The following is a 26,808-nucleotide window of genomic DNA, read 5'->3' on the forward strand; positions in this document are numbered from 1 at the left end:
CAATGACATTGTAAAGGTTTTTTTTTTTTGGTCAGACTTTGTAAAAGTGTAACTGGGAATTCTATCCAGTCTCTTTCAGTCAATATCCCACATACAGTAATGTGTAAATGTGTACGTTTGAAATGGATATGGCATACATAAGCATATGGCATATTGTTCAATACAGAGGTTTACATCAGATCATCCCTCCAGAGTAAACTGTTATATTGACAACATGACTAAGCAATTTGACTGTCTTATCCGTACACTATGACACAAGGACTTGTCATTCTGATGGCAGTGATATGTTCATTGACACAGATATTTACTTTTGAGAGATGAACTAAGGATTTTGAGTAAGAGAGTGGCTTTTGCAGGTAATCCATGGTGTTTTGCTATTTGTACGGGTTGTTTTGAGAAATGCACTTTATGTTTTGCAAATTGTGAGTTTGATTCAAGAAATGTACCAAAGCGACTGAGAAAAACTGTAAGTGAAAATGGTGATGCTGTTTATGGAGTTGTTTAATCCTCTTTTGAGATCTTCAAAGATTTAATGTGCTTTATTTCAGTTGATTTCATATAAGGCTGTGACTGGAAGTCAGTGTAGTTGTTGTGTTTCTCTTTTTTCTGTTCTTGTGGTTTCTCTTCAGTTATTGTGCTTGTTAACAGCAGCTGTTCATCACTCAATCATCACTTAATTATCAAATTCACTTCAACACAGTTTCAGTATTACTTTTAACACTCTGTAGTGTGTACATATGTAGATACTAAGCAGTGTTAATTTACCACCACAGATTTTGCTGTATATATATATATATATATATATATATATATATATATATATATAAACAATAAAAAAATTACATTTATTTCTTTTGTAATTCAATGAAATGAGTACTAAAATTCCACTTTCCATTTTCATTAATTTCACTTTTTCAATCAGCTGCATTAAAGAAAACCGCCTGCTGAGATGATCCGTCAAACCTCTGTCTGCATTGCCATGGCAACAGAAAGTTTGACCATGAAAGTGTTCCAATAGGAGGCATAACAAAGATAAATCACTCAAGGACTTCAAGTAAAGCTGTATTTGCCCAATGGAGTGTGGCTGATGTGTGTTACATGACAAACGGTATTACTTAGAAGCTGAATAGACAACTGCATCAAGGGCAGACACATTTAAATGAAAATGTTTCTTAAAAAAAAAACATTTCTAGGACAATGTCTATGATCAATAGTTGGAGTAATGCTAGGCCTGTTATATATACACTATTATAATGGTGCCTTTGTGAAAGTCTGTTCAGATTGTGTAAATCTTCATCCAGTGACGTAGCGCAAGGGCATGCAGGGTATGCAGGTGCATATGGGCAGTTTGGAAGCCCGCCGAGCTGGGGGGGAACTTTTAATTGAAACGAGAGAATGAACCCTGCAAGGGCCCAGCCAGCCCTTGTCCAATAGCATATATGAATTCTCGGCCCAAGTCCGACTGGACACATCTTTTTTCTCTCTCTTCCCCATTAGTAATTTATGGCAGACAGTGAGTTGAACATTACCAACATGACTTGCCTAAAATAAATAGACGTAAAACACTTAATACATTTCACAGTATTAAGAAAAAAAAAAAAAAAAAAAAAAAAAAAAAAAACCTAGATAAATGAGCACTGTTAGGCGCATATCCAATCCTTTGTGCAGAGATTGGAAGCTAAGTGCTTTGCAGGACATGGAAGCGCCAGTGTCATCACTTTTTTTTTTTATAACAGTGGAAACTTAAAAATATGCCGCATTTCTGCTCATAAAATTTGGAACTGCAAAGGGTCTACTTGGCACTTCAGCAACATGATAAATATATATATAACGAATGCTTTAAATTACAAATTAAAAATGTAAAAAACTAAATTATTCAAATCGAAAACAAAAACTCTTTCATTACGTAATCCCTAAAGATGCATTTCTCTCTAAAGACACATCCAATGAGGAGATTGCGAGTCAGGTTCAACAAATTCACTTTTGCAACATTGACTCAGAAAACCTTAGTTTATTAACAAATAATTCAAATATCCCTTCACCATTTTTTACTTTTTTATTTATTATTTATTTATTTGTTTGTTTTTTTGGGCCGCTGAATGGACTTGAAAACATAATTTCCAAGCATTAGCCTAAATAAAACTTGTGAATAGTCACGATTCACATAACGCTATTTACTTCAGAAAAATAGTTAACTGAGTTGGAGCCTGTAACATTTGGGGGGCACATACAATTTGTTTTCATATGGGCCTGGGTTTACTCGCCACGCCACTGTCTTCGTCTCATCTTTGTCCCTGCTAATCTCATGGCAATTTTAATTCACTTTCTTCTGTAGTGCACAGGTTAAACAGGTCCAGCCTGGCAAATAAATAATGAATGGAAGGACAGTAATTAAGTACATAGATCAGATGAGGCCTAGAGAACCCTGGATGATGACCCCATTCTTCTAGTGTTTAAATAAAGCCTACAACTCGCTTTCTGCTTGTTTGCCTCCTTCTATGAACCTTTGTATTTCAGCCTAAAGCAAGGACACTAGAACATTCTAGAATGAATTTATCTCAGCCCATCCATCCATCCATCCATCCATCCACCCGATGAAGCAACGATGAAGTAAACATGATCTGCAGTCAGAGTGAGAAAATCATAAATAATAATTGAGGTTATTGATATGGAATGGATATTCTATCAGGTCTGTGGACAAATCTGTGGAGCTAATTGATCCCAGAGCTTCACCTTGACACTAACAGAGCGCTCTCACTGAGATTCGGCCTTCAGTAAATAGGATTCACTTCCACAGTGTTCATAATAACGCTTTCTTGAAAACACAATATTTACTGATGCTTGCACTCACTCTCTGTTGTCCTCAGAAATAAAGGGTGTGTAATGTGAAGCTAGAGTGCAGCTGAGGAGACCGAACGCTAGGCTAGATATTCTCAAGCGGGTACAAAGAATATTAAGGAGTGCCTATTGATTTGAGCAGCCTCTGGAAATGGTACAGTATATCTGGATACCATGTAGAAAAACAGAAGAATTGGAAAACTGAAAGAAAGGAAGGATTAGACATTATAAGCGATGTCTTTGCTGTTAAACATCTCTTTAGGATCTGTCCAAGTACACAAACATATACTGGAAAGATGTCTGTGAAAGAGCCGAGACCGTAAGAAGAAGGAGACAGAATACTTGAAGACAAATCAATTGGAAAAATCTAAGTGCTCAATATGGCAAATGTAAGAAAAGAAGTCCTGCCTTTAAATCATATACTTTTTACTCCAGAATATGAATGCATATATTCAGAATAGCATACTATTCTTACCATTTCTGCTGAGAAGTAATATATGGTACTGTCTAACATCAAATCTTAAAATTCATCTAGAATAAGATTTAACATTTTTAAATGAAATGTTTATTTCCCTTCTCATTACCAATCACATTACAATCGCTGTCTTTACGGTAGCTCACTGCATAATTTTTCAACACCAACACCTGCCACAACAGCTCATTTTTATAAAAGTTGGAACATTGGCACTTATCAATGACACTACATTAAAATTAACTTCATAGACGGAGATGTTTTCTGGCATTTTCCCTGTACATAAGGCACAAAAATCTGCACTTGAATCTTTCTGCCAGAGCAGTAAACACTCATCTGGTGGGCAGATTGTATCACATTAGCACACTGAAAATCCAGGCAAATTGCTCAGTAAATTTGGTACAGAGTATTCAGAAGTATATAATTACATAAACAGCAGCGTTAGAGGTGCTTAATTGCATTTGGTGCCATTAATCTAAAACCTAAACTGATTAAATGTATTGAATTAATTTAGTTTATTATTTATTTAAACAATATATTTTCTTGTAATGACAAGATGTTTTGTCATTAAAATTACGTCTTCTTTTTTAAAATATCATATTTCTATCATATGAAATATAATATCAATAGCATAAAGACCACAGCACTCATTTTTGATTGTTAAATGTATCTTCATTTGCCCAGTTCATTAGCATAATAAAAAAAAAAAAAAACATGTAATGTTAATTAAAATGTAATTAGCTATTTCTTGAACCTGTCCATTTTGCCAATTACAGACATACTATCTGACCTGAGACAGTGATTTCAGTGGCTGCAGAGTAATTGGGGTGTTTGGAGACATTTTCACCTCTAACACAACCCCAGGGGACCTTCGGATTTTGCTTTCCCAGGAAGAGACTCTCGGCACGCAGTCCAGAAACTCAGATCTACTCATACCTGCCAGACAGTCTCTTGGCAGTCCCAATGCCTTTGTCACAGTCATCTTATTTGAGCCTGTCCATTTTTATAATAAGCCAGACAGTAGGCGCTGCCAGATTGTGCTCTCAGTCTATTTTTTGTAATATTTCCCACCTCAGAAAAGGGTAAGTGAAGGTCACCCAAAAGTAATGCGGTATATTTGTGGGCAAAACTCGTAAAAATTACAGTCTCATGTCTTGTGGGTTGTTTTTCAACCCCATGCAGTATAGACTGGCACATTTACATGTTACAACATAATTTGAATAATCTGCAACCTTGACCATCACACATCTTGGGTAAAGCTTAAAATGATAAATAATAATAAAACAAATAATAAATAAATAAAAAACAAATCCAAACTTTGCTAGTAAACCAACTTCATGTTGGACTTGCCATAAAGAACCAGCAGACAGGAAAACAAAGGCAGCCCTGCAGGTCTTGCTGGGAGGACGAAATTCCTGCCAGGTTGCATTCTGTTGGGGCCTGTAAAACTGGCTATTTCTGTGGAGCATTAGCACAGCAGGACCAAGCAGTGAAGGGAAGCAGGAATGATAGAAAGTGGAGAGACAGGTTTATGCGTGGGAGACGGATGAATTTACACTAGAATCTTTTCTGCAGTTGTTCGCCACAATCCTAGAAGTAGTAAAATTAAAATTGAAATACAGTCCACTTAAAATCACTTGGGATAAATTACCTGAATCAGTTTGAGTGGGAATTTTGAAGCACATGCTCATTTCTCTGACACATACACATGTTGGTTTTTACGGAGACTTTTCATAGGCATAACAATTTTTATATTATACAAACTGTATTTTCTATTGCCTTACATCAACCCTATCCCTAAACCTACTTCTTACAGGAAAAAAAAAATATTCTTAATGATTTATAAGCCTTTTGAATTACAAAAGGGGACACCGAAAGTGTCCTCATAAATCACTTTCATGTTTTAATATCTATGTCTTACCCATGTCATTTTACAAATTTGTGTCCTCATAAACCATATAAACATACAATTCACCATTATTCAAAAGTTTAAGGCGGTATAAATTTACATTTATTCAAATTTTACTTTTATCCAAAACATCTTACAATTGCTATATACTGTATATGTCAGAGGTCGCATGCCTCTGGAGCAACTAGGGGTTAAGTGTCTTGCTCAGGGACACATTGGTGTCTCACAGTGGATTTGAACCTGGGTCTCTCACACAAAAGGCATCTGTCTTATCCACTGCACCAATGCCAACGCCAACTGAAAGATGAACCTACTTAAAGTGACTTGGATTAATTCACTAAATCAGTGGCATTGTATTAATATTGCTTGAGTGCTGACTGGAACGATTTTAAACAAATAAACACTGAAAGGACTTTTCTTGGCTCCTTCCATTTACTGTGTTTCTAGCTTGAGAGGGAATCATAGCAGCAAGGAACGGCCCTGGATAGCCACCCCAGCATGCGTGCCATGTGGATAATGAGAGGTGTCAAGCAGCTTACCGAAGCGCTTTCGTTTCTTCATGCAGCTTCTCACAATTCAGCCTCTCTGTATCAGAACATTGCATACATCCCAGTATTTAAAGCACTGCAAACAGATTTAGCCAGCACATAAATTGGACTTGGCTCCATTTCATATTCATTAGAATTTGTATGTGTTGCGTCATGTGGATCTGTTGCATATTTTTTGTTCCCTTCATCTCATTTACTGCCCTTCTTTCACGCTCTCCATTTATTTTTGCTTTTTTTGTGATGTGATGATCAGAATCCTCAGTTGCTATGCTTGCGTAGGCGCAGTCATTTTACATAAAGTGCCATGAGGACGGGAATGCGAAACGGGCTTTTGTTGCTGGAAGCAAGGCACACATTAAGAGAAATGTCACTAATTTGGAGAGTGAATCACTGCAATCAGAAGGCATTGTGAGGGGCGCTTGCAGCGGTGCACACTGGATGTCGCATCAGCTGCAATGTGATAATGAATGCCTGTGTAACCAGTGCCCACAAAAGCACAGCTTAACTGGGAGTGTTGGGGTTTGGGGGGCTCATTATTGCAGGATCGCAGCCATCGCTTCATGCCCTAGAGGGGAATTCCAGAGAAGTCCCATCAGCGCTGATGAATTGTTTTTATGACTTTATAAGCGTTATGTAACAGATGCACTATATACAATCCCACAGTTATTAATGCTGTTGTTGTCTTGAAGGCTGTAGAGACAATTGACCCTTCCTTCTCCTGAGACTGGAATGTTCAATCAATGACAAAAGTAAAGTAAGTATCTCAAAAGTGTTCTCAAGGAGTCGGAGAGGGACATTTTATCAGTCTGGATGACAAGCCAAGTCAGTCACATTGGCTGACTTTGATAGCTCTGTTCCTGATCTTTTTCCTGACGTGACAACTTATTCGACTCAAAATGCTCTTGCACATCCCTAATTTTTAAGGGAATGGCCAGATGGGGACTGTAGTCTTATGGAGGTAACAACAAACAAGGCAGTTTGTTGCTGAACCATTAATGCAAAAAAATAAATAAAAATAAAAAATAAATAAATAAATAAATAAAAATTATAGCTGCAGATTTATCCTATTAGTGAATGATTATCTAGACACAAAAAAATAAAATTATATTTTCATTATATTCAATGATGTTCCCCATGACATTTTCAGAGTTAAACTCTTGTACTTGGATTTACCTGGGGAAACCAGATCTAAATGCATGCTTTTCACAAGGAAAATAAAACATATGGCTAAATAAATACATAAATGCTTACACAGGTGATGTCATTTTTCAAGTTCAAAGTGCTCTTCTCATGAACACTGCAGCAGATTCCAGCATTTCAATTAAATGACATAGGTGGGAGCGATAGAACGATAGAATGACAGATCAACAGAACAACAGACAAAATTACACACACACACACACACACACACACACACACACACACACACACACCACACACAAAATGGTTCCCTCCACTGATTATATGCAACTATGAGCCTCTTTCTCTGAAGGCGGTAAAATTAATTGTAAATTGTTTGCTTGTAAAGATTCATCTTAGAAGTTGACTGAATGACGGATGTGTGCTTTTAAATATCCTCACCTGAATTTACAACAAGCCATTCATCATAAGTGGCAAGTGATTAATAGAAACATCACAACATGTATCCCTGTTGTGTTGTAGATTCCAGCTGATACAAAAATCCCTTTACAGCTGATAAATTATGCATTATGTAAAGATGACAAATGGCTTTTTTGAGAACTATTGTGGTTTTCGTTTGAAACGTGGCAGTTGAGAGAATGTTTAAAATAATGAAATCCACCTGAAGATCTGTTAAAAATCTGAAAAACATAGAGGACTTGACCTACACGAATATAAGATATTAACCCATTTAAGCCCACCGAGAACTATTGTTGCCGCAGTTTATAGTTGTCATCTCACTTTTGTAAGTTTTTTTTTTTTTTTTTAGATGTTATCTACTGTATGTTTTGTTTCTCAATGACATGCAAGAGAACAACCAAATAAAGGAAAACTATAGTTTTTTTAGTATACTTAGATAAAAGTCCAAGAATGAATTCTGATGAATTCTGAATGGGATTAATTGCTGTAGATTATCTCCCCCCACTCCTTCTTATGACATTATGTCATGTAAGGGGCAAAATATTGACCCCAACTTCATCCAGTTCGGCTGTATTTCATTATAATTTGTCAAGTACCCTAATTATTTTTATGACTAGTAGTTTATGATTCCATTATAATGTTGAAATTCATACAAGTAAGGGGTTTTCATTTACATTATTATATGAAATCACCTACTACAGTCAGCCATTGAATACTATGCGCCTAAAATATGCACAATTTTCTTTCAGTTATACCGTTTTTATTATATTGATGTAATCTATTCTTCATTCTATTTATTCTTTATTTTCATTTTACTAACACACCTATAAGAATGAAAATACTTGCATGTTCAATACGTTAAAACAACAACAAAAAATAATATATATATATATATATATATATATATATATATATATATATATATATATATATATATATATTATTTTTTGTTGTTGTTTTAACGTATTGAACATGCAAGTATTTTCATTTTTCATTAATGAAATTTTATATTTTTTATATTATATATATATATATATATATATATATATATATATATATATATATATATATATATATATATATATATATATATATAATATAAAAAATATAAAATTTCATTAATATCAACGACTTTCTCAGCGGTTAATCCATTTGACCTAATCGATATGTGCCTATTCATAAAGTAAGTGATATTTTACACATTTTCATCACAAAATATAGCATGCAAATATGTTTATGTAAATTTATAAAATTACTTGTACCTTCACTGCTTACTGCTTACACTGCTAAGGGAATGTTCACCCAAAAATGGAAATTGTGTCATCATTTAGTTACCTTCAAGTTGCAAACCTATGAGTTTCTTTCTTCTGTTGAGCAAAAATATTATATTTTTCTGAATTTTGGTAATTAAGCATTTGGTACAGTTAAGTGCATAATTTTCTTTCAGGTATACCTTTTTATTATACAGATGTCAGTTTCTTCATTCTGTTTAGTTGTATTAATTTATTTATTTTCATTTAACTTTTTGATACACAAAACCCTGTTGGGGCAACTTAATGGCTGCACTTTATTCTGTTCCACCATTTTAAGACAAATGGATTTGTTGAGTTATCATATTCAATAGATTATAATATAGATGCAGCCTTTTTTGAGTTTGAATCAAATTTTCTTTGACTTTTATGCATGATAAATTTATGAATACAAATTGAGCTGTTGAAAGCAGTTATTTTGAGTTTGATGCCAAATGCTCTCCTCCTACTCAAATTTGACATTGAAGGGGTGAATACAACATTTGCCCACCACACATGAAAATATGATTTTCAAAAAAGAAAAAAGAAAAAAAAAAACATAAAACAAACAAACAACAAAATAAAACCTGGGGAACAAAAACCTGTTCACAAAGGACACTATTAACATGACTATATGCATGAAACCATTCAGAAGAATTTGGGCACACATTGATTAACTTAGAGTACAAATTTGCATCATTTGTACAATAAGTTAACCAATTCCCTCTCTGAGGGAAAAGATCTTGTGATACCCTGCATATCTATCTATATATCTATCTATAAATCTATCTTAAATTCCAAAATACAGTAGTCAGAATAATATGACTGAATTAGTTGGTATGAATATATTTCCTGTCTGGTTGATTATTATTGAGAAGGTGAGCTTATATTATACTAATATTTTCTTAACTTGCCATTTTCCCTTGATAGAGGCAAGTGACTGTTGATCTTTCTCTCTCTTTCCCCCCTCTATTTCTCTCAACAGTCCGCTTCATTACTTCACTCATACTCTTCAAACTCAAACTTAAGCCTTTGGTACAAACAAGATGACTTGCACGGTCTGTTCAGAGCTATGTTGCTCTTGGCTCCAGCATAAGTGCTTGAGCTGATTCATCTGCTGTATAACTCTGTGTCAGATACTGTACAACTACATCAGATACCATCTGTCTGAAGGTTTATAGACAGGGATATCACACAGACCATCTTTAACTGGACATACTAGGCTGCATGTGAGTAAATCTTTCTAAACATATCAATATTAACATAAAATCTTTGAATATGATTATATCGTTGAATTAATTTTGTGAGATTATATACATTAGAAAGTAACCCCCACACCTTCCCTTCTATGAGAAGCAGCTCATAAATTGATGTTGAATCAGTTATCTCAAAAATGCTCCACTGCAGCTCACACCTTCAAAGATATCATGGGGAGGCTGCTGATTCATGGATTCAGTGCAGGTGCATTACAGATAGTTACACCATTGTTTATATCCCATTCCGGTTGACAAGCGCCTGATGCATTCCTCTGACACCTCAATTTTATTTAAATACGTGTCATCAAGGAATTTAGATGTCATAATACAAAATAATCTTGAGGTGATCTTTGAAGGTGCCATTCTTAGACTTAATGTAAGCATGCACAGATGACTGCCTTACCATCTGTTGTTGATGATGGAAGAGTTGACGATCTGTGATAAATAATAACGGTATTCTAATAGCTGTTTGCAAGTTGTCAGTAAAATCAAAACAAAACAAAAAAAACTAAACAAACGTGTCCTGTAATGGATGGCATCAGACAAAAAAAAAAAAAAAAAAAAAAAAAAAAATACAAAATCCTTCTTTCTTCCCTGTCTCTTCCCTGCCAGACCCACCCTGATAACAAGCTGTCAACCAGCAAATACATACATCCTTTAGATTGACATTTTATAGATAAAAATGTTCTTGGAAAAGCGCAAGTCGTGGCAGCACTAAAATATGAGGAATGGTGAACGGCTTTCTGTGACCTCTGCCGTTTCTCAGTGTGATGGATGGACATCACTTACCCTCTTCTCCACCCTTCAACAGCCCTCCTAAAAGGGCAAGAAGGAGCACTGGATTATAAGATCGGTAATAGCATTCACGGTTAGAATACTCAGTTTCTGTGACTTTGAGCAAACAAAGACCAGTGTGGAAAGGTCTTACAGCCCCTGCGCAAACAATTTATGAGAGAAGAAGAAATGAGAAAAGAGAATGTGTGGTGTTCACATGGAAATTTTTGACATTTATACCTCTGTGCATCTGGCTGGGCCTGCCTGAAAACTAAGGGTGTTATGTAAAATAGACAATGAAGACCACGATGGAGTCACACACACACACACACACACACACACACACACACACACACACACACACACACACACACACACACACACATTCTTTATTTTTGCTCACAGTGGCTTAATGCAAAAACCATTTAATATTTAAAAAACTAAATTACATTATCTGTTTAAAACCGTTGTTTATTGTGGGTTGTTTTCATCAAGGTCCGAATTTGTCAAGCGGTAGAAAGCTGACCTTTCACAAACCAGTGGGGTGCTAAACAGGGGGTGAAGGGAGAGATAAAGAGATGTAGGAGAGAGAGAATAAATATTTTTTGTCAGCACAGCATAGGCTGCCTAACCACAATACAGCACAGTGAGGAGTCGAACTGTCCACAAAGAGGCAAATATCAGAGATTGAATGGGAGGTCTGTACTGCAGAAAAAAAAAAAAAAAAAATCACAACAGATGTCATTTAACAGCCATGTCGCAGACTGTGGAACTGGGCTTGAGCTGCTCCCCTCAGTATTCCACTGTAAGCAGGACATATCCAGCTAATCTAGCCAAAAAATAATACAGGCAGCAGAGCACATACACCGCTGTCCAAGCAAGCCCGTGGACTAGCACACAAGCAAATAAAAGTGGGCCCGTTGTAGATTGTGTATGACAACAAATAAATAGACAAATCTATGAGGAGAAGTCTGCCGCATCAACAAAAAAGGGCAACAACTTCAAACACAAACAGGCTGTGAAAAGAAATTCGTCTTTCCATTATTTGATTTGGCTGCGGGAGTTTTTTTTTCTTATGCTACAGTAGTCTTTTCATCTTTATATATATATATATATATATATATGTTTGTGTGTGTGTGTACTGTGTTTATTTATAATGTATATAGAAATACACACAAACAATATATATATTTAGAAAATATTTACATGTATGTGATCATATAATTTTTTTCATTATATACTGTATATATTAGGGGTGTAACGATACGCGTATTCGTATTGAACCGTTCGGTACGACGCTTTCGGTTCGGTACGCGGTACGCATTATGTATACCGATCGGTTCGTTGGAGTAATTAATTATATTTGAAAAAAAAAAAAAAAGAGAGAGAAAGAAATATAATGATATGCGTTCAACAAGGTAGCCCAATAACCCAAACAACGTAACAGGCAACGCCCCTGACACTCCCGAAGAAGAAAAAAACACCATCTTATATGTTTATGTTAGGCTACTCAGCAGGCGCTCGCTCACTCAGTACGCGCTGAAGGCTCGTTGCAAAATAGCCAATGCGTTTAACAGACTAGAAATGAGAAGATCCTCCAATAACCAACAGGTCTGGTGTTTGGGTGCACTTTGGATTCCCTTTAAGCTATAATGGTGATGGCAAGAGAGTGGTGGATAAAAAAACAACGGTATGTCGCATCTGCAACATGACAGGGTACACCAGCGGGATTACAAAAAAAAAAAAAAAAAAAAAAAAACCAGCGGGAGTATCTGGGATATATGCGTCAGTACTATCTGGGAAAAGACGAAAAAAAGGAGAAACATGCACGCAGCAAACTATCCCTGCAGCATTTAGACACTATAGCTTACAGGGAATCCAACCCAAACACCAGACCTGTTGGTTATTTTAGGATCTTATATTTCTGGTCTGTTAAATGCATTAGACATTTTGCAACGAGCCTTCAGCGCGTGCTGAGTGAGCGAGCGCCTTAGGGGACGTTCACATATCGTGCCTAAAAACGCATGGAAAACGCTAAGCGCGTCTTTCTCCTCCTTTCCAAAGCGCTCGGGCAGAAGCGCTCATGAGGCGTCTGTCTTTGCTAAGCAACAATGACGTGCTCTCTCCATGAGACGCGGAAATTTCAGCGAAGGATAAATGGATTTGCAGCTCTAAAAATCGCTTGCAGTAGCTCTGCTACTGAATTTATTTCAAAATTGCAATCCATATACAACTATGATCAGCTGTTCCTTCATCTTGGCTGAGCTCTCAACGTTGTTACGGGAAAGGATGAAGCTGATTGGTTGGTTCTTGTCACATGACCCGCGGTGCGCTTGCGGCATTCTGAAAAGTTGAGATGTTTTTACATTTTGCTGTATCTAAAACGTATCGAACCGAACCGAACCGAACCGTGACATCAGTGTATCGTATCGAACCGAACCGTGAATTTTGTGAACCGTTACACCCCTAGTATATATACATTTAAACAACATATTTTTCTTAAATATATACGACATGTATGTGCATTTATATATAATAAATCTACACAGTACACACACATATATTATGCAAACAATTTTTTATATTTTGGGTATGATTAAGTGCAATTAATCGTTTGACAGCACTAAATTGAAAGAATTCCGAAAAGGTTTAATATACACTGTACACAAATTAAAACATGACGCATTATATGTGGAAATTTCACAAATATGAACAAACGTTTATGTCTTTCTTTTGTAGAATACACAAACAAAAAGAGTTTTGGACCCGATTCAGTTTCATTGTATGGACAAAGACACATTTTTTACTTTGAAAAGACAATTTTCCTGTTTTATGTAAAGCTACACGTTGTTTTAATTTCGGGGGAACTTTACTTTTAATAACACTGACATTCATTGTAAAACAAGGTAATTTGAGTACATTTGCCTCTAAGAGGAATTTTCTTCTAGTCTAGCTTAGTAAATGAACGGATTTTCCTCTAGTCTGGCCTAGTTTTCCCACCAGGAAAGTACAGGCACAAAGAGTTGGTCCCGACAGCAAGTGTTTTCCCTCAATTTATTTTGCCACGATGAATAGACTGCCTCCGATTACTTTAGTATTTGGGCCATTTGGTCATTTTGGGTGAGATTGCTAGAGCAGCAGGTTATTTTTCTCTGGCAGCTAACTTTCAAACACAACCCACTTTCCTCTTCCTGTATAATCTCAGACGTTCAGCCCTCAACCTTTGGGGAGTGAATCACCATTCACTCTCTGTAATGGACACTACTTCACAAGTCTTTTCTCATTCCCTGCTGCTGCCCTTTTTGTTTATTTTTAATCAATAGTGTGCGATAGGTCATTTCCAAGATTAACAACATTTTGAGCACTGCTTTTTCCTCTGTAAACATGCTGTATTTGGCAAGATCACACCTACTTGACATTCGAACAGAGTGGTCAAAACAAAGTATGTGTTATGGTACTGCTGGTCTTACTGTATGTGAGTGAAGAGAAACAATAAAATACAATTAAATAAAATAAATAACAGACCGATTCTTTGCAAGCCGTCTTCCTTCCCACTGTAAATTCGAGAGAGGCTTTGCAGCTGAGTAACATATAAGCTTACATTAACCCTGCCGGCTATTATTTGGATGTATCACTCTGATTTTTTTCCCGAATGCATATGTGCATTCATCAAGCTAGAATACTTTACGGGAGGACCTAAGCATTCCCTGGCTAGCCATTAATAAAAAATGCATGAATATGTAAGGAATAAATCCAGACAGCTGTTTAGTAGACAAAGCGCCCTGTTGCCGTAAGCAATCTTGGTTCAAAGCACCTGCCCTCAATCTTACTTAACAGGGAGTAGCTCTTGCTAAGCTATGGCACCCGTGCTCTTATCAGAGCAGAGAGGCCTACTAAAGGGATGTTTCCGCATCCATCCCTCAGCGAAGGCTAAAATGTGGAAATCCTGTCAGCTAAATCACATTTCTTAAGAACTGTTTTGGATTAATGGGGTGGATACTTCTGAATCAAGATGTTTTGAACAACAGTATATAAAACAGGCTTGTTCCTTGTTCCTGGATGCACCACTTTCACTTAATATCACAAAAAATATAAATTAAAGCCATTGAAAATCAATTCAAAGTAAATTATTTTTTACTGGAAATCAGATCAGTATATCAGTATATAAGTATAATAATTTTATTACTTATAAAACTATAAATAATTCTAATACATATGCCACTTCATTAATATATATTGATGGTGTATATCATTACATTTACAAGTTTGGGCCTTTTTCTGAAAGACATTCAGCAATAGTCAGCAAGGACTTATTACATTTGATCATATTAAATGTAAAAAAAACATTATGTTGCCAAAAACCTAAACTGTTTTTAATAATGAGAACAATCCATTGCCATCAGATAAAAAAAGTAAAATTTAAAACATATAGTTATTTTAAATTGAAATAATATTTCACAATATAGCTGTATACTTTTGTTAAATTAAATGCAGCCTTGTAGAGTTTCAAAAACACAGAAAAATCTTATAAATCCCAAAACCTTTGAACTCTAGCATATCCTTAAAGGTTTCATATGATGTTGCTAAAAAGAACATTGTTTTGTGTATTTGGTGTAATGTAATGTGTTTATGCGGTTTAAACAGATTTTTAATTCATTTCTGAATGGTGCAATTTCTTTTCTTTTTTTAGGATCCTTCCCTTGAGTACATACACTAGTAACACCACTTTTATTTTCAGGCATCAGAAATAATTCAAAATGTCCATCTCTGCTGTGATCTAACCTTTGCTACTTTATATTTTATTGGCCAGAAGGAGTGCATGTGTATGTTTAAAAAAAAAAAACATCCCCCACCCTGTGCTAAATCTCAGCTCACACTGATAGATAAGAGTGGAGGATTGAGTTATCAAGCGGGAGGGTTTAAGATATAAGTCCTTACCGAACATGAAAAATAGAGGGTGAAGAGAGGAACAGAGGGTGAATAGTGTTTCATTACTAAAGCAGACTCCCTTTGCTTTCACAGTTTTTCACTAGCAGACACAGAGTTCAATCGAGCAGCTTAAGAAACTACTTCGGCTTTTAACCAATTACTGCTGATTCAAGTCTGATAACTCTTAGTGAGAGTAATGATTAGGCCAATTTACAAATGCATTTATTTATTTTTTATATAATTACTGAATGCTATTTTATCCACTACTGTATTAGAGTGCTAAAAGGGCTGATCTCTGTTCATGTAACAAGTGTGTATGTGTGTCTCTATCTATCTATCTATCTATCTATCTATCTATCTATCTATCTATCCATCTATCCATCTATCCATCTATCTATCTATCTATCTATCTATCTATCTATCTATCTATCTATCTATCTATCTATCTATCTATCCATCTATCTATCCATCTATCTATCTATCTATCTATCTATCTATCTATCTATCTATCTATCTATCTATCTATCTATCTATCCATCTATCTATCTATCTATCTATCTATCTATCTATCTATCTATCTATCTCTCTCTCTCTCCTCTCTCATTTCCGGTGTGACTGGTTGAGCGAGGGTGTGGGCGCGTGGTGCAGAGCAGGTGGTGTGAGTGAAAATCTTTTTTCTCTCTTTTTTCTGCTTATTTCTTATTTTTGTTGTCTGTTTTGTTATTTGTTATTTGTTTTAGTTATTTGGAGGGTCGTGTGCTGTCCGTTAGTCGGAGGCATGGCGGCCCAACAAACACAGGTGTTGAGTTCACTCACTAGACGCCATGGAATTAAAGTGGCGTCAGCTGTGAGCATTGAGGCATGTTGTTTGGCAATTGGAGAGTTAGTTGGACATTCTAGCGTTTTGTCCGCGTCTAGAATGAACAATGCGACAGTAGTTTTCCTAGATAGTGTAGACAAGGCAAACGAGTTGGTTGAGCAGGGAATTGTCATTGATGGGGAATTTATTTCAGTTCTACCACTTTCTATGCCAGCGAAAAAGGTAATCATTTCTAATGTACCACCCTTTGTCAGTGATGTGATTCTAACGGAAGCACTGTCGCGTTATGGCAAACTGGTGTCACCGATAAAAAAGATCCCAATCAGTAGCGAGTCGCCGTTGTTGAAACATATCGTTTCATTTAGGCGCTTCGCATACATGATAATTCCGGATGACGCCGATCTAGATTTAACTTTGAATTTTCGAATTGAGGATTTTAATTATTCGATTTTCGTCACGACTGGTCAAGCCAAATGTTTTGGATGCGGATTTAAAGGTCATTTAATTCGGAATTGCCCGAACAAAACTGTTGAGGGAGAAAAAATGAATGAAGTTGTACAGGGTAAGGAAAATGATGGGAAGGAAGTAAATGTGGAAGGTTCGGTAGAGGTGGAGAAGGTGGTAGATCGTTCAGTAGAAATTGAGGCTGGAATAGCTTCATCTCAGATTGATCAAGCGGATCCAATTCCTAAGAGTTTACCCACAAGTAGTGTTTTAAGTGTTTCTGATAGGGTGGTTTATCCTTCAGAAAGCAAAAAAGCTGCAAATGGTGAAGGTTTTCAAATAAGTGTAATGGCTGAGGAAGCACAGTTGACACCAGAACAAGAGCAGTTTTCCTTCAAGACACCACAAAAAAGAAAGATGAAAAATAAAGTGCTAGATGTAAAAATCAGTAAGACAACTGAACTACGAGATGAAGATACTCAAGATACGGAAAGTGACAGTGATTCGTCTGAATGCAGTGAGGTTTTTTCTAAGGGTGAATTTAATGTACGGAGTTATGATCTTGAGGACATTAAATTGTTCCTCAGGTCAACAAAAAATAAAAGAGGTGTAAAAGTACAAGAATATTTTCCTGATTTAAAACAATTTGTGGACCGGGCAAAGAGTTGGATGGCTAGTGATTCTTTTACTAATAAAGAAGCGTATAGATTGAAGAAAATAGTGATAAACATAAATATCGCACATAATAATGATGTTGTATAAGTGTAAGAAAGGGAATAATTTTTCCTGTTGGTATGTTGTGTTGTTTTTTTTATCTTTCTTTGCCTTCATTATGAATGAAATTCATATTGCATCCATGAATGTTAATGGGGCAAAGAATGTGAAAAAAAGAACACACATTTTTCAGGAAATTGATCAGAAAAATATAGACATAACTTTTTTACAGGAAACTCATAGTAGTGTTGAGAATGAGGTTGACTGGATGAAGGAATTTAGTGGATTATCCGTTCTGAGTCATAATTCAAATATAAGTGGTGGGGTGGCTGTTTTATTTAATACAAAGTTTAAACCAACTTCGTATGATGTAGTGGAAGTTGTGAAAGGCAGACTGTTAAAAGTTAGAGCTTCTTATGAAAATTTTGTGTTTGTTTTTATTTGTGTTTATATTCCTACGGCACCTATAGAAAGATTGCTTTTTTTGGATACTCTTTGTGCAACACTGAAAGATTGCAGTTCTGAAGATTTTCTCTTTTTGGGTGGTGATTTTAACTGTACCGAGTTGGACATAGACAGAAATCATGTTGAACCACATATGGCCTCACGTAAGAGGTTAATTCATCTGATTGAGAAATATGATTTATGTGACATTTGGAGAATGAAAAATGGTAATGAAAAACAATACACATGGGCCCACATTCGTGATAATTATATATCACTGGCAAGATTAGATAGATTTTATGTATTTAAACATAATTTGAATTTATTTAACAAATGCTTTATCACACCTTTGCCATTTACTGATCATAGTATGGTAAGTTGTAAGTTTATTTTAAATTCAGTAAAATCTAAAAGTGCTTATTGGCATTTTAACACAAGTCTTTTAAATGATAAATTATTTATTGAATCTTTTAAATTTTTTTGGAAAACTTTTAAAGAAACAAAAATGTCTTTTAAATCCTTACAGCAATGGTGGGATTATGGAAAGGTGCAGATAAAGCAATTCACACAACAATATACTCAAAATGTTACAAAAGAATTTAATCTTTCTGTAGAGTTTCAGGAAAAACAATTAAAAGATTTACAAAAGTTGTATCAGTCCTCGGGTGATAGTAATATTTTGGAAACTTGTTTTAGAAAAAAAGCTGAACTTAAAGAGCTATTAGAGTTTAAAGCACAAGGTGCTTTAATTCGTGCTAATTTTTTAAACATTGATCAGATGGATGCACCTTCCAAGTATTTCTTTGGTCATGAGAAGAAAAACGGACAGAAACGTTTAATTCATGCCCTACGTTCTGAGGATGGCATTTTGTTATATAATCCCAGACAGATTCGTGATGTGGCAACAAGTTTTTATCAATCCCTGTACAAAAGTGAACTTAAGCCGGAAAATAAAGGAAAATCTCCTTTTCTAGAGGATTTACCAAAGATCTCAGAGGAGTCCAGTGAAGAACTGGAATGTAGCCTAACCCTGGGAGAGCTGTACAAGTCACTCCATGAGATGGAGTCTGGGAAAGCTCCGGGTATAGATGGGCTTCCAGTGGACTTTCTGAAGGTTTTCTGGTCGGATTTAGGAGGTGACCTGCTAGAGGTATTCAACGACAGTTTGCTGAAGGGTGGGCTGCCATTGAGTTGCCGAAGGGCAGTAGTTACTCTCCTTCCGAAAAAGGGGGATCTTTCGGAGATCAAGAACTGGAGGCCGGTATCGCTTCTGTGCAGTGATTATAAGTTGCTTTCTAAAACTTTGGCTAAGAGAATGACTAAGGTAATGTCACAGGTGATCCATTCTGATCAATCGTACTGTATACCGGGTAGGTCAATATTTGACAATATTTCTCTAATTAGAGATGTTATACAGGTTTCCAAATTATTTAATATCAATTGTGGTCTGCTATCTCTTGACCAAGAGAAAGCTTTTGATCGGGTTGAGCATGATTTTTTATGGAATATTTTAGAAGCTTTTGGTTTTAATGAAAATTTTCTAAACATGATTAAAATTCTTTATAGTGACATAGAGAGTATAATTAAGATTAATGGTGGCTTATGTGCTCCGTTCAAGGTCAAAAGAGGTATAAGACAAGGATGTTCGTTATCTGGAATGTTGTATTCTCTTGTCACTGAACCCCTTCTACAGAAAATCAGGAAGAAGTTAGAGGGTTTCAAGATACCTTTATGTGATTTTAATTTTTGTTTATCAGCCTATGCTGACGATCTCATAATAGTAATTAACAAACAAAGTGATATAAATGTTTTATCTACACTGATAGAGGATTTTGGAAAATGGTCGTCCGCAAAAGTCAATTGGAAAAAAAGTGAAGCGTTTTTATTAGGAGATTGGAAAGAAGGGAAACCAAGTCTTCCTGAAGGTTTGTGCTGGAATAGGTGGGGTTTGAAATATCTAGGGGTGTTTTTGGGAGACGATAACTTGTTACAAAAGAATTGGGATGGTGTATTACAAAAAGTTAAAGGACGGTTAGATAAATGGAAGTGGCTTCTACCCAACATGTCCTATAGGGGTAGAACGCTTATTGTAAATAATTTGGTTGCCTCTCTTTTATGGCACAGATTGGTTTGTATTGATCCTCCTGTGAAGCTAATCGCTGAAATTCAAGTGGCTTTTGTTGATTTTTTTTGGGACAAACTTCACTGGATTCCACAGAGTATTTTATTTCTACCTAAGGAAGAAGGAGGCCAGGGTTTGATTCACTTACAGAGCAGGATTGCAGCTTTCCGACTGCATTTTTTACAAAGACTTCTTGATGGACCGATGAATGTGAGCTGGAGGGCAATCAGTTGTGCCCTACTTAAGACTGTCGGAAACTTAGGAATGGACAAATCTCTTTTCCTAATGGACCCTCAGTGTTTGGATCTCTCGAAAATGCCATCTTTTTATCAACATCTTTTTAAGATTTGGAGTCTTTTTCAAATTCAAAGGACTGAAAATTTTCATTCAATTTTTTGGTTACTGAATGAACCCTTGATATTTAATGCAAGATTAGATGTTTCTGCACCTAATTTCCTACCAGGATTTAATAGGAGTTTACAAGACTCAGGAATTTATGTTTTAAAACATTTACTGTGTTTAACTGGGCCTGTTTTTCAGAATGTAGAAACTTTTACTGAAAAGCTTGGAATTCGATCTGTTCGTTCAGTTTCTCGTTATCTGAATAAATTGAAAGAAGTGTTTACAGATGAAGAAAAATTGATGTTGGAGGAATTCTCTTTAGGAAATAATATCCCTGACAATGAAGATATGTTTCCTTGTTTGTTAATTCAACCAAAAATTGAAGAGTGTTCGGGATGTTTTTTTCAACAAAGAAAGTTTTCATCTGTTGATTTTTTTTCATGTGTTGGAAAAGAGCTGTATAAAATGTGTGTGCTTGTTCTAAACAAAAAGAAGTTGACTAATAGAGTTGATACGCCATGGCGTGCTGTGTTAAAGTTGGGTGATGAGATAAGACCTGAATGGAGAGTTTTGTACAAGCCACCATTATCTAAAAGAACAGGAGATTTGCAGTGGAGAATCTTGCATGGAGCTGTTGCAGTGAATTCTTTTATTTCAGTTTTAGATCCAAAGAATAACTCTGGTTGTCCTTTTTGTTTAAAAAAAGAGACTGTGTTTCATGCTTTCATGCAATGTATCAGACTTGGACCTTTGTTTGAGATGGTAGAAAGACTGTGTAATAAGTTTAAAGAGTGTTTTTATCCTGAGACTTTTATTTTTGGTTTTAAATATGATCAAAAAAAGCGAGTTATTTTTCAATTGTTAAATTTTATTTTGGGACAAGCAAAGTTGGCAATATACATGAGTAGGAAAAACAAAATAGAGAAAAAAAGCAATGATGATGTTGTTTTTGTTTTTAAATCATTACTTAAAGTAAGAATTTTGATTGATTTCAGATTTTACAAAGCTATGTGTGATCTTTGTACTTTTAAAATGAAATGGTGTAGTTGGGAAGGTCTGTGTAAAATTGATGATGATGATGAGTTATGTTTTTGTTTTTAAATGAATTTTTTTGTTGTTTGTTTTTTCCTCTCTAACAAATTATGATGTGAATTTATAGAATAATGTGTGAGTTGGCTAATGGTAAATAAAGTTTTGTTTAAAAATCAAATCTCTCTCTCTCTCTCTCTCTCTCTCTCTTTCTCTCTCTCTCTCTCTCTCTCTCTCTCTCTCTCTCTCTCTCTATATATATATATATATATATATATATATATATATATATACACACACACTGTATACATTCAGTGTGCTCATGGAAATAACACTGTGAGAAAAAAATCTATGATCACCATCAAACTTTTTGACAATTTGAATGTTAATGTTTGAAATGTTAATTGTCAGTTATCTGTCACTTGTCCTGCCATTTGTGTTTTCAGGTGTACACATTGGCACTTCTAAATATGAAGAAAAATGTGTGAATTTTCAATCAACGTGTTTAACAATGTGTTACAATGCATCACTGCAAAATGATTGCAAACGCTTTTTTGCTTTTAAAGATTAAAAGCAAAATGTATTTTATGGAATGCAATTAATAATTAACTGTTAAACATAGATATGTGTGTTGGGTAAGAGAAAATGAGAGAATGAGACAGGAAGATAGAAGTGTTCTCACAGGCCCAGTATTTCCTAGTATATGATAATGGGGCCTGTAATGTACTATGTTCCTACTAATGGAAACCCAGAGAGCTTGGCGGCACTGAAAAATGAGACACACTAAAAGCAGATAGAGAGAGATAGAGAAAGAGAGAGAGAAAGAGAGAGAGACAGAGAGAGAGAGAGAAAGAAAAGAAATATGCAATTACTTGTTCAATTCACACTTGTCAAAAAACTAAATAAAACCCAGGATGTTGGCATGACAATGCAATTCCACAGTTATAACACACACACACACACACACACACACACACACACACACACACACACACACACACACACACACATTATTAATAGAAATTATTGTGCTTGTCAATAAAAAGAGTAATCCAAGTATGCCAGATTATACATCTGTTCTTTTATTAAAAGGTGCTTCATTATTTAAAATTTAATTATTTAATAATAATAAAAAAAATAAAAATAAAATAAAATAAAATGTGGAGCAGGATTTTGGACCAGTGAGATACACTCATGGACAATATGCCAGATTACATTGTGTGGTATTCCATGAAACCGTTTGAATTCAATCAATTAAATTGCAGCATTTATAAGCAGAATGTATAAAAAATCATAAACCCTTTGAGCAAATAATGAGAAAGTGACACTGATGAATCTATCAAATTATAACATTTACAAATCCCTACTCCTGGCTAGTCCAGTCCAATGAACTGGGCAAAGTTAAACAATGGAAATCTCAATACTGAGTTAATGTTTTCAGATGTTCATGAAGCAAAACAGCCCTACGGTGCAGCCACTCAGTCATAGCTATAGCAACACAAAACAACATTACCATTTTAATTCTTAGAAATATTTTCATCCTAATTACAGGGCCAAAAATAAATGATAACGTGCGTATTTTCTGAGATTCTTTGTCTCTTTTTATTAGCAAACAGAATTTCCCCTTTAGCGAATGGAAGTATTAAATATGCATGCCACCGATTAACTGAGCCAATTGTGGTTTAATGTCGTGATGTAAAGTCTGCCTCTGGTAAGCAATGTGACATGACCCCATCAGTCAGCAAGGCAGGACAGCATTATGAACTTCAGATCTCGGTGACTCAATGCTTTATGACACATATGCTCTATGACACTCCTTGTCTCTTCATACCAGCAAATGAACTGCCTTTAGAGGTCTCATTGACTGCCTAGGCCTTTTTGTAAGATAATCAGATATCAGTCAATTTTTATTATTTATTTATTTATTATTATTATAATTATTTATGTTTTCTTTTTGTTTTTGTTATTCCATATCTGCAGCCATTATGGCGTTTTCATCAGCAGAATGGGGCACTTGGTACCACAGTGTTCTAGACTTTATAAATGAAAAGTGAAATAGTAATTTACTCAGGATGAAAGGTCTCTAGTACTGAGTGGGGACTCATGTGGACATTAACCAGCTCAGTGGGCACAATGTTTCTGCCTTGCAAATGAGCCATTCTAATAAATGCATTATCATAAATAGTAAGTGACTCGTCCAACCATGGAAATGGCCAACCTCAGTTAAGGTCGCAGAATAATCACCCTGTTGAATGATTGTTTGATAGTGGGCTGGTGCATTTATAGTCAAGAACAAACTCTTATCCCTAGATTATCTCATCCTGCAGGTATGTTACATAACTACTGCTGCAGAAAACATACATATGGTTTTATTAATAGGTTCCTCTTTATTTGGTGCCTTTTTAAAAATGAAATAGAATAAAAATGAAAAATAAAATAAAATCCACATTAAAATTCCTGAACACTTATTGATAATGCATATTAATTTAGGATTGCACCTTTAAATAAATTATTATTATTATTATTATTATTATTATTATTATTATGCAATAAATGTCTTTAAAGAACCCTTTAAAAACACTTTTAAAATGATCTTAATGACTTTTATAATTATTTTATAATACCCTTTTTTCAATATTATTTGGTTCATCCAAATATTACGCAGTACCACATCATGCAGGAAAATAGTTCAGCTGTAAAGCCTAATGTAACTTAACTTGAAAGCAGTGGGCACCATGCAACCAGGTCAACTTTTAGTTGGATAACAACTGCCAACAGCACTTAAAAACCCTCAAGCGCTCATACTGTTTATTAGGTGTAGAGTTCAAGCTATTTTCATGCCCCCCTCTGTAAGGTACATATGGGTCAGCAAACCAAAGAACAGACAAGTCTAAGAGCAGTACTCCTCCAAACAACAGGAGCTGTCCAGAGTGCTGAAAGCTGAAAATACTTAGCTGGAGACCAACTGTGGAGGCACAGCATCTCTTTTAAATTCAGTTTCAGAGGTTTTTAGTTTTAGATCATATAATAATTTGTATGTAACACTGTGATTTAGGAAAAAACATGCCTGATTACCTTCATGTAAAAATACTTTGTGATCAATGTATTTAAACTTTGTTTGTCTGCATCACACAGTACAACAATTGGGAAAAGGAAGTGTTTCTTAATGCTTTTAATTTACATCTACTTATAAAAATGCATTTGCTTTCATTTTAGTTTACTTCGACAATTACACCCCCCCCCCTCCCCACACACACACACACACAAACAAACTTCAATGATTTAGCTCAATTATACTGCCTTTTCTACAGAATACACTTGAAATAAATAAAAAAATAAAAAAAATAAAAAATAAAGGTTCTTTATTGGCATCAGTGGTTCCAAACTTTTGTTGGTTGTAAACTTTTAATCCCACAAAAGGATCTAAAGTGGAAACAAGTTCCTTAGATTATAAAAATGTTCTTCACACTAAGAAAAAAAAAACGTTTCTATTAAGAACTGTTCACTGAAAGGTTCTTTGGGGAACCAAAACAGGTTCTTCTATGGTATTGCTGTAAAAAAAAATAATAATAATAAAAAAAATATATATATATGTATATGTATATAAACCATATATATTATATATATATATATATAATGTATAGAAGATCTTCCTTCTTTGTTCTCCTTCTCTCCTGGAATCCTTCACTCCCCGCAAACCAACAAAGAACCAAACATCACTGCTCAGCTAAGAATCAAAAATCTTTATTTTGTGTTGGATTCTCACCTGCTATTGCTCCAGATTATCTGCCTTTGCCATACCTGTTAATAAACCTGCCTTTCATTGACTTACCTGTTGTCTCCATCTTGATTTGTGACCGGTGTGGTAACTTATCAGAGCACACACTGTCATGCTTGCACTAACCATTCCTTCATATAACCCTCACACCAGGTAGCTAATAACGTGGCCACACGTGCCAGCACTGCTGAGCTGTCCTTTGTTACAGAGATTTTTTCACTGTGCTGTGAAGTTGAGGTGGTTTTCAAAGAGCTCCTGACAATGAATGAGATTTCAGCTTCCTTTCTTCACACTGTTTCGCCCTACAGAAACATCTCTTCAGATCTAAAGGACAAAGTTCTTCAAGCTAACCATCAGCTGCTGGTTTCGCAAAGCTGCGGCTGCCTGTCAGCCTACCAGACAGGGCCTTGATTTCAAAGATATCTGACTGCAGATTCATCTCTGTTCTTCCCCTTTATCACTTTTTTTTGTGCCCACTACAGTTATCGCACTTTGCCTGTGAATTTGCTCTTTAATAACGTCATCTTTATGATGTTGTGATGATTTATTCTAAAAGTATTCAAAAACCATGCACCTTGCGAAATGTAAAAATCTGCAAAAATTTTAGCCACACATGGTGAATAATCACAGCAAAAAGCACTTTGCTATCCTTGACACAAGCACTCTGATTGCAGGATCAGTGTTGAATGGAGCTACAGTTGCGGGACTTTGTCTCGAGTGTAAAAGTATAGCTTTCAGATGCACAGGGAAGTGCAGACGGTCAATCTGAAAGAGTTCACACAGCGACTCTGTGTTTTCTAGGGCAGGCACAGTAGCAGTTGGGCCTTCCCGCTCTCATTCTGTAATCACTCTTACAGACATGACATAATTAAACCATAAGATCAGCTAGCACAGAATGCAGCCGAGTTCTCTGAAAATTAAAAAGAAATTTGGATGGCATATGTGTCTTTAATGGCTTAATCATGCCTCTATATTGGATGTATTAAATCATACAGGGTGTAATATTTCCCAAATATTCTTTGGCCACCACTATGTATGCTTGGGTAAAAAAGTAAAACGATTAGTGAGAAAAAAATATATGTATAAAAAAAAAAATATATATATATATATATATATATATATATATATAATAAACAGTCAACGTGTCATACAAATACAGCATAAGGCCAGTTATGTTGGGCTTTAACATCTCTTAAAAGTTCAAAAAGGAAAAAAAAAAAAAAACTGAAAGGGGATTTGGCAGGGAGTGATGTTGTCGTCTGCTAAATGTGAAAGTGAGCAGTATCTGTTTCTAACCCTGGTTCTAAACGTCAACTCAGCATTACTGATGATGAGATCATTTAACTATCAGGGTCGTGCATCATTCAAAATTAATTAAGAATGGCTTTTAAATTTCAACACAAGTTCTAAGCTGGCAAACAGGATGCAGAACTGCAATTAAAGTTTGAGTGCAAGGACATACAATGAAAAGAACTGAAAAACTGCAAGTAGAAAAGCATAA

The 26,808-nt window shown here is 35.3% G+C and overlaps 1 protein-coding gene across 1 annotated transcript in view; it reads left to right on the forward strand.

Annotated features, from left to right (window-relative positions):
- The window catches only part of LOC127971252 (electrogenic sodium bicarbonate cotransporter 1-like), a 66,601-nt gene extending 40,883 nt beyond the window's left edge, over positions 1–25,718 (forward strand). The window contains exons 14-15 of the mRNA XM_052574149.1: positions 19,011–19,186; positions 25,461–25,718. Coding sequence (XP_052430109.1) covers positions 19,011–19,186; positions 25,461–25,718 — 434 coding nt within the window. The remainder of the gene's footprint in view (positions 1–19,010; positions 19,187–25,460) is intronic.
- Positions 25,719–26,808: the final 1,090 nt, after the last annotated feature.

The sequence above is a fragment of the Carassius gibelio genome, chromosome B14, assembly GCF_023724105.1.
Source record: "Carassius gibelio isolate Cgi1373 ecotype wild population from Czech Republic chromosome B14, carGib1.2-hapl.c, whole genome shotgun sequence".
Classification (NCBI taxonomy): domain Eukaryota; kingdom Metazoa; phylum Chordata; class Actinopteri; order Cypriniformes; family Cyprinidae; genus Carassius; species Carassius gibelio.